Source organism: Moschus berezovskii, chromosome 4, assembly GCF_049115385.1.
Source record: "Moschus berezovskii isolate FMDL1 chromosome 4, NW_MosBer_1.0, whole genome shotgun sequence".
Lineage (NCBI taxonomy): Eukaryota > Metazoa > Chordata > Mammalia > Artiodactyla > Moschidae > Moschus > Moschus berezovskii.
The window spans coordinates 62,091,429-62,106,765 of record NC_142463.1 but is presented as its reverse complement, the minus strand read 5'-3'; the positions used below and the strand labels follow the sequence as shown (position 1 = coordinate 62,106,765).

Below are 15,337 nucleotides of genomic sequence, written 5' to 3'. Positions count from 1 at the left end.
GAACACTTTTGAGTGAGCTTTTTGCCTTTTTCATTATTATAAGTACTGGAAAGACAGCTATTAATAAGGAAAACAATGCCTACAAGGTGTGCTGTGTTATCATTACCTATTTATCAATCCCAATTTTTTCATGTCATACTACACTAAATTCCAAACACAAGGGATTCCACTGAGCTTAGTGGAATTTTGTATGGGTGCTGTAATTTAATTATGAACACTGAGCAGATACTCAGCAGGCTAAGGCAATTTGAAATATAAATATGCAGTACATTAGTGGGAGTTACCTCTGTTGCTCAAGGTCAATACTAATTGTTGTTAGAATGAATGAATACTTTTCTGTTTATTCTTATATAATGTTGCATTATGTAAGATTCCCTATTGGGTCTTTACGAGCAGTTGATTAAATGGTTTTTTTAAGGCCTAGAACACACTACAGAGCTAGCTTTTGAAAATATACCCGGTCTGAGAAAGGGAGACAAAAGCTCCTATGTTCAGGGAGTATGTAGCTTCTCTAAAAATCCTTTTAATTTGTACACACAATGAGTGATGGCAACGTATTATTGTTATGACAGTTGTTTGGGTGATGTCATTTGTTCACTAGTCAGACAGCTGGGCATTTTGAAAATCTATTACTGTTTTCTGGCAGATAGCACAGAAATCGGAGGAGTTATGCTTCAGAAGGGACCTTGCTGTGTTTAACTAAAAGCATTTTATTTATAAAAGTGGACGTTTTCCTTATCTTTAGTCATCACAAATTCTTTTGTCTTATTTTCCATTTTTTTTCCATCCATCCTTTTCTGCAAATGTAAAATTATAATCATCTTATCCCCCAAAATGGCTCTTCTTTCTGCCTTCTCTAGATGAATGGTGCTGTCTTCTGCTCCGTTCTCTAAGGCAGAGAACTGAGTCATCCGAGATAACCTTTTCCTTCTTGAGTACCAGCTTCTGCTGTTCTGTAGTAACCCTATTCTTTCTCCCTGTGTCTGTTGCTTGGTCCATGATCAAGCTCTTACCATCTCTCTCCCGGAGTTTTGTAACTCTTGAAACTGCCTGTTCACTCCTGCCCCTTTCCCATCCATTCTCCACAATAGCTGCTGGTATAACCTACCAAAAAGAAATTTAGATTATGTTACTCCTCTTTAAGGGGCTTTCCTGATCTCAATGGTAAAGAATCTCCTGAAAATGTAGGAGATGCAGGTTCCATCCCTGAGTTGGGAAGATCCCCTGCAGGAGGAAATGGCAGCCCACTCCAGTATTCTTGCCTGAAAAGACCCATGGACAGAGGAACCTGGCAGGCTATCATCCAAAGGATCTCAAAGAGTTGCACATGACTGAGCACACAACACAATATATTTCTCTTTAAATCCTTCAGTGACTCCCATCACATTGCTCATGAATCAGAGTTGGACCTAAATTTTCAACAGTCTAATTTAGAATGTAATACTTCTAAGGAGACATACAGTGGTTCAAACAAAAGTATTTTCACTATTTCATTTCTGCCTATTCTTTCAGAAGGCTATAATGATAAAGGTATATTCATTTTTTATATTAAGAGTTACATCTTTGGCATATAGGAGCATAGATGCTCACTTTCTGTAAAACAGGATGGTTATTGGTTGCGCCCTGTTTCTCTCAAGAGGTATCAGACTTGGTGTTTATCATTTCCTTTAGGGGCTTTACACTCTTCTTTTATATGCATTAATTCCTAAGAGACCTATATTATATTTCAATGTGTATCATATATTGTTATTTTAATAATTTTAAACTTCATATAAATAATGTACTGCTGTATGTATTCCTCACCTCTCTTTGATCTTCATTGTTTGTGAGATTCATCAATGCATCATGTGGGTCTAGTTCATTTATTTTCACGGGTGTGTAGTACTTTCACTGTATGAGTGTATAACAGTGTAGGCACTGTCCTGTTTATTTTCATTTCATCCATGTCTCCACCATTTTTCTTCTCTCCATGTCCTTTTCAGATCAAGCTCCTATGCTACTGGTCCAATATTTGAGAGTAGGGGTCGTAAAATTGATCTTTATGATTGCTATTAATTCTCAAATGTTTAATTGTTTTTGGTAGATTGCTTGTCTTTGAAATGAATGTCTTTATTGGTCACCATCGGTAACTGGTTTGGGCATGAACAGAGGTATAATAAACTCTCTAAATTAGCAGAACCTCACCTCATGTAGCAGGGCTGTCTGAAGTAGCAAATGAGATCCTTTTAAGCAAATATCTTCCCTTCCAGCTGCTCAGGGCCGTGGGTCGCTTGCGATTTCTCTACTTGTTGTTGGCCAGGAGATTTTTATTTTTTGGCTGCCGTGTGGCATGTGGAATCCCTGACCAAGTATCAAACCCATGCTCCCTGCATTGGGAGTGCAGAGTCTTAACCCCTGGACTGCCAAGGAAATCCTGACAAGGTGATTTCTAAGTCATCTATATGGCTTAGCTTCAGAAGAATAGTGAGGAGGGAATAGGCTCCAGTAGTGGTATCCCTTACTTTCTTAGTTTGTGGATGCCATTGGCCCTTTGCCCTCTAATCCAGTGATTGTCAAACTTTAGCCTACATCAGAATTGTCTGGAGGGCTTGTCAATTACTGGGCTTCACCCCAAGGTTTCTGATTTAGAAGATCTCAGGCTGAGTATGAGAATATGCATTTCTAATAACTTTACAGCAGATGCTGATGCTGCTGTTTCTTGGTCATACTTTGAGAATCAATAACTGCTCTACGTCAACATTTCCTAGTCTTTTAAATTTTATTACATTTTTTGACTCATGGACTCCTTTTAATATTAATTTATAACTTACATCACTACTATAAAATCATTTTAGAATTTCATAATTTTTACATTTTATAAAGAAAGGCTTTAAGTTAAAAAATAAATTCTATCAGCATAGTGTTAAGGATTGTGGTTGTCTAGAGCCTTGCTGCAAAAGTGTAGTCTCTGGACCAGCACTCCTGGGGACTTGTTAGAAATACAGACTCTCAGTACAGTATACTAATGCATATATATGGAATTTAGAAAGATGGTAATGATAACCCCGTATACGAGACAGCAAAATAGACACAGGTGTATAGAACAGTCTTTTGGACTCTGTGGGAGAGGGCAAGGGTGGGATGATTTGGGAGAATGGCATTGAAACATGTATATTACCATATGTAAAACGAATCGCCAGGCCAGGATCAATGCATGATACAGGATTCTCAGGGCTGGTGCACTGGGATGACGCAGAGGGATGATTTGGGGAGGGAGGCGGGAGGGGGGGTTCCAGATGGGGGAACACATGTACATGTCAAGGTATGGCAAAACCAATACAATATTGTAAAGTAATTAGCCTTCAATTAAAATAAATTAAAAAATTAAAAAAAAAAAAGAAATACAGACTCTCAGATTGTATTAGGCCCCAGGCCTAATGAGTCAGAATCTGAATTTTAACAACACACCCAGGTGATTAGTATGTACATTAAAATTTAACTTGGTGATCTAGGGCTGACATTAAATCTAGTCCTAACAATATTAAAAAAATAATAAACATTTCAAATTTTAACATTTAACAAGTGGCACATGTTTTGTTTACTTTCATTTTTCAAAGTTTTCTCATAAGAAAAAGCATCATTTCTTTGAAAATAAAAATATGTCAAATTTGGTTTGGGGCCAAGTGCTGAAATTTAATGTTTTAAAGCATAAGAATGGACAAAGTTCTATTCATGACCTGATGTTTGGAAATATTACTTCTTGTACTGACAAAAAACAACAGCCTTATTTTGATGATCTTGATGAAATAGTAGACTTCTCACTGCTACTTGCAATTATGGCCCTGCAAATAAGACCTTATGAGTATGATGAGTGTTTTCCCCCCAAAGTGAAAGCTTAATTGGATATAATTTTTGTTATATTTATTATTTTTCATTTTTCTTGAAGTAGTCATTGAAACATCTTTCATCAGTTTAGGATGATGAAAGTTTAGGAATAAAGGAATCTAGAGAGAATTATTTTGAGGCAGATTAGCAGAATTATCATTTTATAACATCCTTATTTATGTTTTAATATCATTGTTCAGTATACCTCTTTTCTTTAAACAGCTATCTATGGGGATAATAATACCAGAATACCACTTAGGGTTGGTAGATCAGAGTTTTTTAAATGTTGAAGCCTAGATGTGTGCCTGGCACATAGTATGTTTTACAAAAGTGACTGTGTCAACACTGTCTTCCTCTTCTTCCTCCTTGTCTTATTCCTCTTTATCACCATTGTTATTTCAGTCCATAGCCATTCAGGATAGAGAAGTTTAATTACCCACTGGGTAAAGCCAAGGACTAGACTGGACCCAATACAGAATCTTCAGCCTTTTATTTTTCTAGGCAGGGGAGAATACTGTAAAGTGGCGCTATGGAGAACTATAAAGTAGTACTAGGTTCAAATTGGAGAAGGAAATGGCAACCCACTCCAGTGTTCTTGCCTGGAGAATCCCAGGGATGGGGACCCTGGTGGGCTTCTGTCTATGGGGTCACACAGAGTCGGACACGACTGAAGTGACGCAGCAGCAGCAGGTTCAAATAGAGAGTAATCAAAGTTTGAGTATGTGGTGGTTCTTAGTGTTATTTACTAGCTTTTTTTTTTTTCCTGCTAGTCATTTGATATGAAAGCACTTCCTAACTCTGTTCACTGTGGTCATGTGACTGCTTCAGGCTGTTGAATTGTGAGCAGAAATTCTGTCATTGGTTGCCTGGATAAGATCCTCCAAAACTCTCTTTCCCTCTGGCACAGTGACTGGTTATTGTTAGGACGATGGCTGCTCTGACAGCTTGGGCTTCTGTGTGATTATGATATGTGGAGCACCCTGCCAGTCTTTTTGATTTATATGTAGCATCATCAAGGAATAGGCCTTAGTTGTTTTAAACTCCTGAGATTATTTCAGCATTACATAGCCTGAACTGGATAATATAGATTCTTTTTGATGAGTTTTGAGGACTAAAATTATGGAAGTGGGGTTAGGAGTGAGCTAGATTCACGAAACTGTGATACTAGGAGTCGAGAACCAGAGAGGGTCCTGAGGAGTGTGTCACAATCTAATGTCAGTACAAGCTGGGGACACGCAGTGGAGGGAGTGATTGAGATCTCACTTTCAAAAGTATGTAAAACCAGTTACATACATTGAGAGACATATTTGTTCCACCCCTGGTCAGTGTGAAAATGGTTATATAAAAATTAATGTAGAGAATAAAGACATAGGAAAACTAGGGTTTAGGAAGAAGAATCACTTTGAAGGGCTTAAAGATTGTTCAGTATCCAGAAAGTAGTCAGTTTCCTCATTTCCTCCTTATTATATGTGTTCACATCCATCCATGCTTACATGCCCATGTCTGTACTTTTGCCTAATATTTTTATCAACTCCGTTTGTGATAACAAGTCATTGCCCTCCTTGGTAAATCATCCCCAAATTCCAATCCCAAAGAAAGGGAATGCCAAAGAATGCTCAAACTACTGCACAATTGCACTCATCTCACATGCTAGTAAAGTCATGCTCAAAATTCTCCAAGCCAGGCTTCAGCAGTATGTGAACCGTGAACTTCCAGATGTTCAAGCAGGTTTTAGAAAAGGCAGAGGCACCAGAGATCAAATTGCCAACATCCGCTGGATCATGGAGAAAGCAAGAGAGTTCCAGAAAAACATCTATTTTTGCTTCATTGACTATGCCAAAACCTTTGACTGTGTGGATCACAATAAACTGTGGAACATTCTGAAAGAGATGGGCATACCAGACCACCTGACCGGCCTCTTGAGAAACCTGTATGCAGGTCAGGAAGCAACAGTTAGAACAGGCCATGGAACAACAGACTGGTTCCAAATAGGAAAAGGAGTACATCAAGGCTGTATATTGTCACCCTGCTTATTTAACTTATATGCAGAGTACATCATGAGGAACGCTGGGCTGGAAGAAGCATAAGCTGGAATCAAGATTGCTGGGAGAAATATCAATAACCTCAGGTATGCAGATGACACCACCCTCATGGCAGAAAGTGAAGAGGAACTCAAAAGTCTCTTGATGAAAGTGAAAGAGGAGAGTGAAGAAGTTGGCTTGAAGCTCAACATTCAGAAAACAAAGATCATGGCGTCTAGTCCCATCACTTCATGGGAAATAGATGGGGAAATAGTGGAAACAGTGTCAGACTTTATTTTGGGGGGCTCCAAAATCACTGGAGATGGTGATTGCAGCCATGAAATTAAAAGACGCTTGCTCCTTGGATGGAAAGTTATGACCAACCTAGATAGCATATTAAAAAGTAGAAACATTACTTTGCCAACAAAGGTCCGTCTAGTCAAGGCTATGGTTTTTCCAGTGGTCATGTATGGATGTGAGAGTTGTACTGTGAAGAAAGCTGATCGCCGAAGAATTGATGCTTTTGAACTGTGGTGTTGGAGAAGACTCTTGAGAGTCCCTTGGACAGGAAGGAGATCCAACCAGTCCATCCTAAAGGAGATCAATCCTGGGTGTTCATTGGAAGGACTGATGCTAAAGCTGAAACTCCAATACTTTGGCCACCTCATGCGATGAGTTGACTCACTGGAAAAGAGTCTGATGCTAGGAAGGATTGGGGGCGGAAGGAGAAGGGGATGACAGAGAATGAGATGGCTGGATGGCATCACCGACTTGATGGACATGAGTTTGAGTGAACTCTGGGAGTTGGTGATGGACAGGGAGGCCTGGGGTGCTGTGATTCATGGGGTCGCAGAGTCGGACATGACTGAGGGACTGAACTGAACTGAACTGAACTGAAGGCCTGATTGGATACAATATTTTAAATTACAAAACTTCATCCTCCCCGCTGCCCTGCCCCCACCACACTCTTGAAATCCTAACTAACAACTCTGTTTTTTTTTCTCCATAGAGCTTAGCATTTTCTCAAGTTTGCTTATTTAATGTTTGCTGTTGTTATTTGTCTCTCCCCAACTAGAATGCAAACACCACAAAAAAAGAAAACTGTTAAATCCATTTTATTTACTGAGAACAGTACCTGATCCATAACAATACTGATTGAATTGCCATGCATTCATGAAGGGAAACAGGAAGGTGATCTGTGTACCAGAAGCTGCCTAGGGTATCCAAAAAGAGAGACTAAAGCTGCTAGGACTTTGTGATCCAACCACATTTTAAATCGCAGTTTGAATCTCTGGCTCTCATTCCCTAGTTTTTAAAATAGTTCCAGTCAAACAGAGTTAAGCTTCTTTGAGAAATCCTTAATATGTTTAAAGACTGAGTTTTGAAAGTAGCCCAAAAAATGGGAAAGAACATGGACTTTAGAGACAAACCACTTCGTTGTCACCTATTAAGGTGTGACTTTGGGCAAGTTACTTGCCATGGAATGTAAACTTTACCAAATGTAATATTAGAATCTAAAGTTCTTGGTATGGGCTAAATATTACACATAAAGGTATGTGAAAGTGGTTAGTGTACAGTAGGTACTGGTTTGAGTCTCTTCCCCTTCCTCTCATTACCAGAAAAACAACTTTTCTTCCTTTTTCTTGGGCCACACTGTGTGGCTTGTGGTATCTTAGTTTCTGGAGCAGGGATTCAACCCCAGCACCAGTAGTGAAAGCTCTGCATCATGACCACTGGACACCAGGAAATGCCCTTTTATCGGATTTTTCTTGACATTATTTTACGTATTTTCAATTTAGCTCTAATTTTGATTCCAACTGACCTTTTTTGTTAGGTTATTTTAGTAATCTATGGTAAGCTAAAATTTCATAAATATGTACAAAAGCCCATATATAGCATCGCCAGGGCATGGATTGGGAGGACTGTTGGGGATGGTCAGAGTTTCCCTATTTTTTACATGTCTTCATCATGTTGTCATACAAAATAGCATCCTCAACTGGTTGACATTTTATACTTTAGGGCTGGAAAGAATCAGTTCTTTCCTTCTCTATATTAAGAAATTAAGTCATCTGTCTGGTAAATGGCAGGGTAAAGGTAAGAATTCTAACTGACTTCTTGCTCAGAGCTCTTTCTACCATATTCTTTCATCTAACTGAAATATAACATTTGAATATTTTTATTCTCAACATGATAATGTTGACACAAACTTATATCACCTATATTTATCTTTTTGAATAGGTGATACATGCTTTGAGTATGAAAGGGTATACATGGAAGACTTCCTTAGCTTTGTCCCCAGCTATTGATACAAAAGGCCACCACTGCTCTGTGCATATATCCATCATTTTACAGAAATGTGAACTTTTATGTACTTTGCTTTTTTCACTTAAAAATATGAAAGTTATATATATTGCTTCTTAGAGCTCCATAACCACCTCATCTTATTCCCAGGTGTCATTGGTTAATCGATTATTTTCTTTGAATTCAAGAACAAGCTCTTATTGAGCAGTGTGTTAGGCACTGTTTCAGGGCCTGGGAGTGGAGGAATGAACAGGGTAGAAGAAAGCCACTGTTTTCACAGAGCTTAGTTTCTTGGTTTGTGATTGGTGCTATGATAGGGATGCACATAGTCTCCAATAGACCAGAAGAGGGAAAAATGAATTTCTTCAGCCATGATGAGAAGAAACTTTAAGGAAAAAGTGGGGATTCACGTGGATTTTAAGTGATGGGCAGAAATTTGGGAAGAATTGTGAAGAAAGGATGCTATCACAGTGTATCGGCATCTTTGTTGTTCTAGTGTTGTGTAGCTGTTATTTTTCATGGTAGCACTAGGTGTTCTACATTTAAAGTTACTATTTCCTTGAGATTTTGGTAAATTGATTTCTCTTGGAAATGGCTTCTTTACTTGCAAAATAAAATTGTGTTAGAAATCAATTTCTGCTGATCTTCTAATTCTTTTTTCTCCTAATTTGTTTATTTGAACTAGATATGAGGATTTTTATAGATGACTTTTACCTATTTGACCTTTTTCATACAGTTATAAATGTTTTCATCTTTGTTTTACATTTTTCTTAAAATTATATATGTTTACCTTGTAATTGGGGCTTCCTTCGTGGCTCAGACAGTAAAGAATCTGCCTGCAAGGCAGGAGACCCAGGTTTGATCCTTGGTTAGGAAGATCCACTGGAGAAGGGAATGGCTACCCACTCGAGTATTCTTGCACAGAGAATTCCACGGACAGAGGAGCCTGGCCAGCTATAGTCCGTGGGTCACAGAGTCAGACAAGGCTGAGTGACTGAGTGACTAACACTTTCACTTTCATGTTGTAATTAACTACCATTTGCTTTAGTGCAGTTGTGTGCTTACAGCCGAGGTTGTCAGCCTTAGCTCCACACTAGACTCATTTGCAGAGTTTTAAGAATTGCCAACATCTGCAAGAGAGTTTGAGAAAAACATCTACTTCTGCTTCATTGACTATACTAAAGCCTTTGACTGTGTGTATCACAACAAATTGTGGAAAATTCTTAAAGAGATAAGAATACCAGACCACCTGCCTGTCTCCTGAGAAACCTGTATGCAGGTCAAGAAGCAACAGTTTGAACCAGACATGGTACAACGGACTGGTTCCAAATTGGGAAAGGAGTGCATCTAGGCTGTATATTGTCACCCTGTTTATTTAACTTTAGGTGCAGACTACATCATGTGAAATGTCAGGCTGGATGAAGCACAAGCTGAAATCAAGACTGCCAGGAGAAATAACAGAAACTTCAAATACACAGATGACAGCATCATTATGGCAGAGAGTGAAGAGGAACTAAAGAACCTTTTGATGAAAGTGAAGGAGGAGCATGAAAAAGCTGGCTTAAAACTCAATATTCAAAAAACTAAGATCATGGCTTCTGGTCCCATCACTTCATGGCAAATAGATGGGGAAACAATGGAAACAGTGATAGACTTTATTTCCTTGGGCTCCAAAATCACTGCAGATGATGAATGCAGCCATGAAATTAAAAGACATTTGTTTCTTGGAAGAAAAGCTATGAGAAACCTAGATGGCATATTAAAAAGCAGAGACATTACTTTGCCGACAAAGGTTCGTCTAATCAAAGCAATGGTTTTCCCAGTAGTCATGTACAGGTGTGAGAGTTGGACCATAAAGAAGATTGAGCACTGAAGAATTGATGCTTTCGAACTGTGGTGCTGGAGAATACTCTTGAGAGTCCCTTGGACTGCAGGTGATCAAACCAGTCCATTCTAAAGGAAATCAACCCTTAATATTCATTGGAAGGTCTGATGCTGAAGCTGAAGCTCCAATACTTTGGCCACCTGATGTGAAGAACTGACTCACTGGAAAAAACCCTGATGCTGGGAAAGATTAAAGGCAGGAGGAGAAGGGGATTACAGAGTATGAGATAGTTGGGTGGCATCACTGACTCAGTGGACAAGAGTTTGAGCAAGCTCCAGGATTGGTGATGGACAGGGAAGACTGGCATGCTGCAGTCCTTGGGGTCTGGGACTGAACAACAACAAACGCCGCTGCTTAAGCCTCGCCTGGGTCTAGGGTGTGGCCGGGATACCAGGATTTTCAAAAGGCCGCAGGTGATTTTACTTTATAGCCAAACTTTAGAAACTGTTGGGTTATTTCTGAGGTAACTGAAACGTGCTTCTCCTTTTGGAAACTAGGTAGCCATGGCATTGTCTGAGTGATGTGATCAATCTGTCATCTCAAGTCTCTTGTTTAGACTAAAGTGAAATGGTTAGAACTGAATGACAGAATAAGTCCTGGAATTCGTTAGCGCACTTTTGTTATTCATCAAACCATAAATGGAATTAAGCCTATCTATGGAGAGAATAATTTTAAGTCCTTTAATTCTTGTGTGGTTGGGGGAAGGGATAATAATTCTTGTTTTGTGTGCTGTGCTTAGTTGCTCAGTTTTGTCCAACTCTTTGAGACCCCGTGGACGGTAGCCTACCAGACTCCTCTGTCTGTGGGGATTCTCCAGGCAAGAATACTGGAGTGGGTTGCCATGCCCTCCTCAAGGGGATCATCCCAATCCAGGGATTGAACTCTGGTCTCCCGCATTGCAGGTGGATTCTTTACCATCTGAACCACCAGAGAAGCCCAAGAATACTAGAGTTGTTTGCCATGCCCTCCTCCAGGGCATCTTCCCAACACAGGGATCTAATACACATCTCTTGTTTCCTGCATTGGCAGGTGGGGTTTTTTTTTTTTTTTTTTTTTAACCACTAGTGTCACCTGGGAAGCTCAGTTCTTGTTTTGAGCCCTATACAAATCGAAGTTGTGAGCCTCATTATTTAAGTCAGAAATGAATAAATCTGCTTTTACGGCATATAACAATTATTGATTTATTGTTAGTATAGTTAGGCAAATATTGTTCTTGAACTCTTGCTGACTTTGTCACCTACTTTCAATGTAATAAGCACTCTGTTACTATAAGAGGATCTTTGTTTACTCCAATAACAAGGTGCTGGATAAGGACCTGTAAACTCAAATAGTTACCTTCCTAAGGTATCAGAAGTTCCAGAAAGAAATCAACTGAACTTTAGACTACTCCTTTCTTTTATTCTGAAAAATGATCCAGTCTATTTCCATTTTGGAATAGGGATCTATTATCCGGTTAGGGATGTTTACTGTGATTTCACTGTTTGAAGTGTCATGAATTCCCAGAACACTCCCATATCTTGCAGTATGGACTGCAGTAGGGTCACAAGCTTCTTGGACATCTAGATAGTATATTAGCACGCTGCCTGAAAATAGTGGAGCTCAATTAATAGAATAATCAGACAGAATTAGGTTCAAAACCTAGGTTTTCTTTTTATAAGATGTTTTACCTTGGTTTAGTTAACTTGTTTAGCCTTAATTTCCATATCTGGAATACTGGGGGAGATGAGACCCAAGTTCCAAGTTTGTTAATGAGGTAAAATAGTTTAGATTCTTTACATAGTACCTGCCCACAGTTGGTCTGTAATAAATAATATTTTCCTAGTTTTGATTTTGAATTATTCTAGAGAATTATTGTAGTGAAAATGATTCCTGAAAACAAATTAACTTCTAAATTTTCTTTAATAATTAGTCTTATTTTTAATGACTGTTGGGAGTAAGAGTCACATTTTATGTAGCTGAATTTTCAAATACTTCTGAATTTCTCATAAACCTGATAATCTTTTGATAAATATGTTGATATCATACCTTTGTTTATTATGATAGGTTTTATAACTTTTCATTATATTTGGAGACATTTACATTCAAGATTCTTGATGTATGATGGGAGAAATTAGAAAGCTGATAATATAGTATAGTATAGTCAGGGTGCAACCCCTGGGTTCATACATACTTACATAATGAAAGTAAAAGTGAAATGTAATACAGGCCATATTGAGGCATGGCCAAATCTAATTAGTTCATTCATTGAAAAATGTTTTATTGTGTTCCTCTGTGTGCCCAAATAAGATCACTTTGGTAATGACTCCTCCCATTTTCTACTTTTCAAAATTGTTCTCATATTTAAAGGCATAACTCAAACGTGATCTGTTTTATGTAGTCACCCCCTCCCCTGACACGCACCTTAAAAGGGAATTTCTTTTTTCTCCATTCTGTCAGCATGTGACCTCTACCCTGGCACTGGCACTTATTTCACCATTTCATACTAAAAGTGGAGCTGCAGCTAGGTTTCCAGGCATTGAGTTGAAGGTTGTATGGGGTTCTGATATCAGAGAGATACTATTTTAATCTCCATTTTGTCACTTACTTTCCTTGTAAAGATTTGTCCTTTCTGAGCTCAATGTATTTACCTGTTAGATAGAGATAAAAGCTTCTACCTTTTAGTTTTGTTGAAAGATTAAATGGTATAAGTGGCCTGAGATAGAAAGTGTTCAATAAATGGTAGTGAATAATGTTATTGTTTTTCTTGTTTGTGTAAATCATGTTATTTACTGTATGTAAGGATGTTTCCTTTAGACTGTGTTCTTCTAGAAACAGAGGACTGTTGCTTGGCATTTTGCGTAAGGTTTAATAAATTAACCGTATTTGTTTATTGACTACATTAACTTTCATCTTTACTTGACTTTTAAAAAGAAGAGTATTGATATATATTGAAGAAAAAATATCATAAGAGTTGTTTTCTACATACCTTTGTTTTAAAATTCCTGCAGGTTCCTTCTTATCTCATAATTTCAGTGTCCTGAAATCTGAGGACTCCACCAAGATAATATGATAGGAACTTGCAGTGATTTGGAGCCGTATCCTACTTAGACTAATGCGGGTCTTCCAGGTTTCCTAAGAGCTTGTACTGCAACACACACTGCTCGTTGGTTAGCACAGACAAGAATGCCATCTCTGCCTCAGGAAAGAGGTAAGCAGCTTGATTTAATCATGTGGATCTACTGTATAGATCTACATTTTATAGATCATCACTGGTAATCTTTCCAAGAATTAAAAATCAGTTGGGGGCCAGGGGTCGCAGAGAGTTGGACACGACTGAGCGACTGAACTGAACTGAACAGAATAAGAATTTATACTTTTACCTCGTCGTGGTGGGTGGCGGGGGGACATTTGTGTTCTTTGGTATGGAGTTCTTATTATTTCAGTGATATTTGGTTGGTTTACATTTCTTTTAAAGTTATTCAGGGACCCACTCCCCTGGATCTGAATACAGAATTGCCTTATCAAAGCACGATGAAAAGGAAAGTCAGAAAGAAGAAAAAGAAGGGAACCATTACAGCAAATGTTGCTGGGACAAAGTTTGAAATTGGTAGGTCTCTTCAGAATAGTGAGATTTTCATTATTGTTGGGAAAGCTATTTGATGTTAAAAACAATGTAAAAATTCAGAGATAATTTTCTTCTGTTAATAGATTTTTAAATGCCTTCTATAGAATTTTCTTTTTAATGAGATATTTAACATGTCAATAACCAAATAGAACATCAATGGAGCTAAAAAGCTCTAGCTATTGATGATATTGGATTAAATATATATGATTTTAATGCTTAGCTTTAAAATCAAGCATAAAGTAATATGAACAGTAAAGCACAGTGGTTCTAGCTTTTATCTTGAAATACAGATGTGATTAGTTAGGACAATTATATGAGTCTAATGAATTTTTCACTTGGGGCTAGAATTATTTTTAACTTTAACGTTCATTATTTTGTAAATGATTTTAAAAACAGATTAAAAATATTACATGTATACTGAAAACTGCAGAATTTGGGATTCATATTAAACAATGAGAAACTGACTTAAAAATAGTATAAGAACATATTTCTCTCTATGCTTTAAAATTAATTTGGATGATACTGTTCTTTTTATTTATATAATTTATTTTTTACATGTAAGCAGTATTTGCACTGGAGAGAATAGGTAAGAATTAATTGCTTTAAATTAAGATATTCTTGCCCAGCATTGCATTGAGAAACTCATCACTACTACAAGTACTCAAATAATCTTCCTCTTTTAAAACAAATACTTTTGCATTAAAAGAGTTGAGGAAAACCATATGAATCTCAAGGATATTATTCTTACCCTTGTTAATCTTTGAGAGTCACATTTCCACTTACAGTATTTCACCAAAGTTCATCAGCAATCAATGGAATATTTCATAGGAATTGAGGTCCCCTAATACTCTTTTCCTCACAGGAAAAACTTCAAGTCAAGTTAATTTGGGAGAGTGAAATGTGAGTTATTTGCAGGGTATTTTCTAGCGTGAAAAAACAAGAGCAACCGTTGTCAAAGTGATAGATGGGGCAGTGTTAACTTACGATCTTGTTTGCTTTTAAGATTGTGGTGGGATTTATAAGGAAGTTGATCTAGAGGAGAGTGTTTTTAGGTGTAATTCCCTGTCACTCCCAAGGGCTGAAGTTGCATTAGCCTTCTTCATACTGATTCCAGACCTCTGTGCTAAGCCTGCTCAGTTGTGTTTAGCAAAATCCCTGCTCAGTCAGACTTGGAGACTTGGACCAGAGACTTCTGGGAGAAAACAGAGCCAAGTATAAGGGAGGGAAAGAGACAATTGGCCATGTGTCCAGGAGATAATGCTACCTTGCTCTCCCTTATTTAACCTAGTGATGAGCAACAGATTACTTCTTGTAATTTAACTACTGCTCCTTTGACAGCTCAGATTATATAATGAAAGACGATTAAGCCATAGTCAGGACACTTGTGTTTTCTTCCTGATGTTGCCTGTTTTCTCATGTAGAATACTTTAACCATTACTAGTTTTACTATTAATGCTTTTATAACCCTGGATCAAATATTTACACATGAATTACCTCATTTAATCTTCCAAATAACCTGTGAAATAGGTTGTATTACTCCCTTATTGCCACTTTCTCTGACTTTCCTTGCTCTAATAGTGAATTTGAAGTGGCTAAAAGCCATGAGAAAATAAATAAGGAAAAATAAAAATAATAAAATTGGATGAAGCTTGTGGTTGATCA

At 37.8% G+C, this 15,337-nt stretch overlaps 1 protein-coding gene across 7 annotated transcripts in view; it reads left to right on the top strand.

Annotated features, from left to right (window-relative positions):
* Positions 1–9,239: 9,239 nt before the first annotated feature.
* TTLL7 (tubulin tyrosine ligase like 7) overlaps positions 9,240–15,337 on the top strand; it is a 114,414-nt gene continuing 108,316 nt past the window's right edge. For 3 of the 7 annotated variants that reach the window (XR_016037205.1, XR_016037206.1, XM_088835430.1), the window contains exons 1-3: positions 9,243–10,484; positions 13,059–13,258; positions 13,526–13,657. Coding sequence is in view for 5 of the 7 variants with exons in the window: in XM_088835430.1 (XP_088691556.1) it covers positions 13,234–13,258; positions 13,526–13,657 (157 nt within the window). In the remaining 2 variants the exon portion in view is untranslated. Of the gene's footprint in view, positions 10,485–10,994; positions 11,101–13,058; positions 13,259–13,525; positions 13,658–15,337 lie in introns of those variants that run through there. The other 4 variants (XM_088835431.1, XM_055404005.2, XM_088835432.1 and 1 more) reach the window with 3 other exon arrangements.